The sequence below is a fragment of the Aplysia californica genome, unplaced genomic scaffold, assembly GCF_000002075.1.
Source record: "Aplysia californica isolate F4 #8 unplaced genomic scaffold, AplCal3.0 scaffold00388, whole genome shotgun sequence".
NCBI lineage: Eukaryota > Metazoa > Mollusca > Gastropoda > Aplysiida > Aplysiidae > Aplysia > Aplysia californica.
In genome coordinates this window covers 68592-71620 of record NW_004797658.1, presented here as the reverse complement: position 1 = coordinate 71620, position 3029 = coordinate 68592, and the positions used below count along the sequence as shown (strand labels likewise).

Here is a 3029-nt window from a genome sequence, read left to right as displayed (position 1 = left end):
TGTGTGTGTGTGTGTGTGTGCGTATGTGTGTGTGAGTGTGTGTGTGTGTGTGTGTGTGTGTGTGTGTGAGTGTGTGAGTGTGCGTGCGTGCGTGCACCTGTGCATGTGTGTGAGTGGTACCTACCTCCTTCTGACAAGTCCTGTGTTTCTCTTGGGTTATGGCCAGCTCTAGCTCTATCTGATGGAACTGCTCCTGTAGCGCGCTCATCTCCAGGCTGCTCTGCTGCGACACTTTGTTCAGCTGTGAGTGCTCTCCCTTCAACAACTCTAGCTCCTCCTCGATACGCACCAGCTGGGGAGAGAACAAAGTCCCTGGTCCTTTGGTGGGTTTGTTATTGTAACAGTTATTGTAATTATTATTGTAATTGTTTTTGTCATTGTTACAGGAATTGTTATTGTCATTTATTGTAATTGTTACTGGAATTGTTACTGGAATTGTTGTTATTGTGATTGTAATGGTTGGTGGTTTAGTTTAGATTTAGTAAGAGTTTTACTGCACTTGCAACACGAATAGAAGTGCCCAAGATTCGAAGTGTTGTATTTGTATGTGTTCAATACTCTTATCGATTCGATTTAAATAATTTAAACATTATTCTTATAAGAGTTTTAAGTCACTTGCAACCCAAACAGGTCATACAAGTGTCAAAGATTAGAGGCATCACTAGAGAGCAGTATACAAAGAAAAGTAGGAGCTAACCTCACTGGAGCACCCGACAACCACCCACTGAAAGAAGCCACAGTCCCAGTACGCTTAGTAGGTTATTTTTTTGTTATTGTGATTGTAAGGCATTTAACATAATTCAGATCAATTAGTTTTAGTTTTACAGCACTTGAGACACAAATGAGTCATATATGTGTTGAAGATTAGAGGTAGTAACATACAAAGAAAAGAAGGAAGAGAGATAAGGACAACAACTGTTTTATAGGAAAGGAGTGAACCACATCAGAGCACCCATCAACCACCTAAACACTGACCTCATTGTAGCAGGCCGAGTGCTGACTCTGAGACTCCATCAGATCTTCCTGCAGCTGTTTGATACAGTCTTCCTTACGACACAGCTGTTGACACACACAGGAGATTAATGATAATAATAATAAAAATAATAATAATAATAATAATAATAATAATAATGATGATGACGATAATAATGATAATAATAATAACAATAATAGTTGCGTTGCATTTATAAAGTTCATTTGCAAATGAATGGTATAAGTGCAACTACTATGCTTAACAAAGAGAACCTTCTGTACTTTAACAACCTTCTGTGAAATCCGTACAATTTGTGAAAGGTAAATGATAATTGAAAGAGATCAGAAATAAAAAGGGTGAGGAAAAAGTCAGATCTGACGTAGTCTTTCAAATTAATTGCATGTTGTACTCTGAAAGTCCGGGTGCGACTTGTATTAGTTTTTAGTAAGAGTTTCACAGCACTAATGCAAAGCAAATAGATCATATAAGTGCCAGAGATTAGAGGTGTTATTAGAGAGTAACAAATACAAAAAAGGAGCAGAGATAAGGGAGACAGATGCTGGATAAGAAAGAAGGAGCAGACCACACCAGAGCACCCTCCAACCACCCATCAATATCCCTCCTGTAACTAACAAATCTTCCTTGGCCCTCGAACTACTCACGTCCTCATCTCCTCTCTTCCGCAGCTCATCCAGGTCCTGGTGACATTGGCTCAAGGTCGCCTGCAGCTTCTTGATCAGCTCTGACTGCTTGGCAATCTACACACGTACACAGACGACGGGTGGCAAGGAGGGAATGAGAGAGGAGAAACACAAATCAGGTCTGTCAATTCTTTAGTCTTAGTGTGAGTTCTACAGCACTAGCAACAAAAATAGGTCAAAGAAGTAACATACAAAGAAAAGAAGGAGGAGAGATAAGGTCGATAGGACAAACACGTTGACACAAACGTCAATTAGCGCTGGGGAAAAGAAAGAGAGGCACATTATTGGGACAATGAAGAAGTAGGACCTACCACTGACACCCTCCAACCACCTACACAGACAGACAGACAGGCAGACAGACAGACAGAGACTATTAGTCAACTCAACTGAAGAAAAGAAATGCAGTCACAAATATTGGCAATAGACGTTTAGTCAAAACAGATGTAATCTGTGGGAAATAGTAACATCTCTCTGAACCAAATGGCTCTGAATTTAGCAGTAAAAGTTTTACAGCACGTGCAACACAATAAGGTCATATAAGTGTCGAAGATAAGAGGTGTTACAAGAAAGTAACAAACACAAAAAAAGGAGGGGAGATAAGGATGATAGATGTCTGATAAGGAAAGAAGCAAGCCAAACCAGAGCACCCGCTAACCACCCACACAACTGGCTCTGTGATCTGAGCAAGAAAAAAATCTGAGGATCTGAGTGAGAAAAAATTGGCAAAAGAGGAATATCAATCACATCAGGGCATAAAGCTACATTAATCAAAGTCTAGATAGACAATAGAGGAACCTCATTTCACACAAAAACAATATTTCAACGGATCAGTGGTCAGAGGTTTGATAGACAGGTATCAGGTCTGGGTATCTTCTGGACATGGAGTGCGGGACATATCATGTGTTCCCGTTCCTTTTTTAATCATTCGGTTTGGCCCGAAATTACGTACTCGGACATGCATCTCAAACACAAAATAAATTGAACAAATTGACTTTGAAAACAATCCATGTCTAGGATCAATCTTCTCATGAATAATTTATCATAAGCTAAACACTGGAAGCAGGATGATTCTTTACCTCATGGTGTGTGTGTGTGGGGGGGGGGGGTGTTGTTGTTTGTTACAATGGTAAAACTAGTGAAATGTCAAGATGCTTGGATCATTCAGGCACATTGGGGAGTCTGGGGGGATTACTGAGGGGGAGGGAGAAAGTGGAGGCGGGTGGGAAGGAGACAAGGCATGTGGGAGGGTGAGAGGTGTGGGGGTTACATAAAGGGGAAGAAAACACAGAGGACAAGATGCATTAGACACAAAGATGGGGGAGAGGAGAGGTGGTTTGGGAGGTGGGTAGGCTAAG

At 41.0% G+C, this 3029-nt stretch overlaps 1 protein-coding gene across 1 annotated transcript in view; it reads right to left on the bottom strand.

Annotated features, from left to right (window-relative positions):
- The window catches only part of LOC101858427 (early endosome antigen 1), a gene marked incomplete at its 5' end in the record, with an annotated part of 70685 nt that overhangs the window by 36140 nt on the left and 31516 nt on the right, over positions 1-3029 (bottom strand). Inside the window, 3 exon segments of the mRNA XM_035971163.1 lie at positions 125-292; positions 976-1059; positions 1636-1731. Coding sequence (XP_035827056.1) covers positions 125-292; positions 976-1059; positions 1636-1731 — 348 coding nt within the window.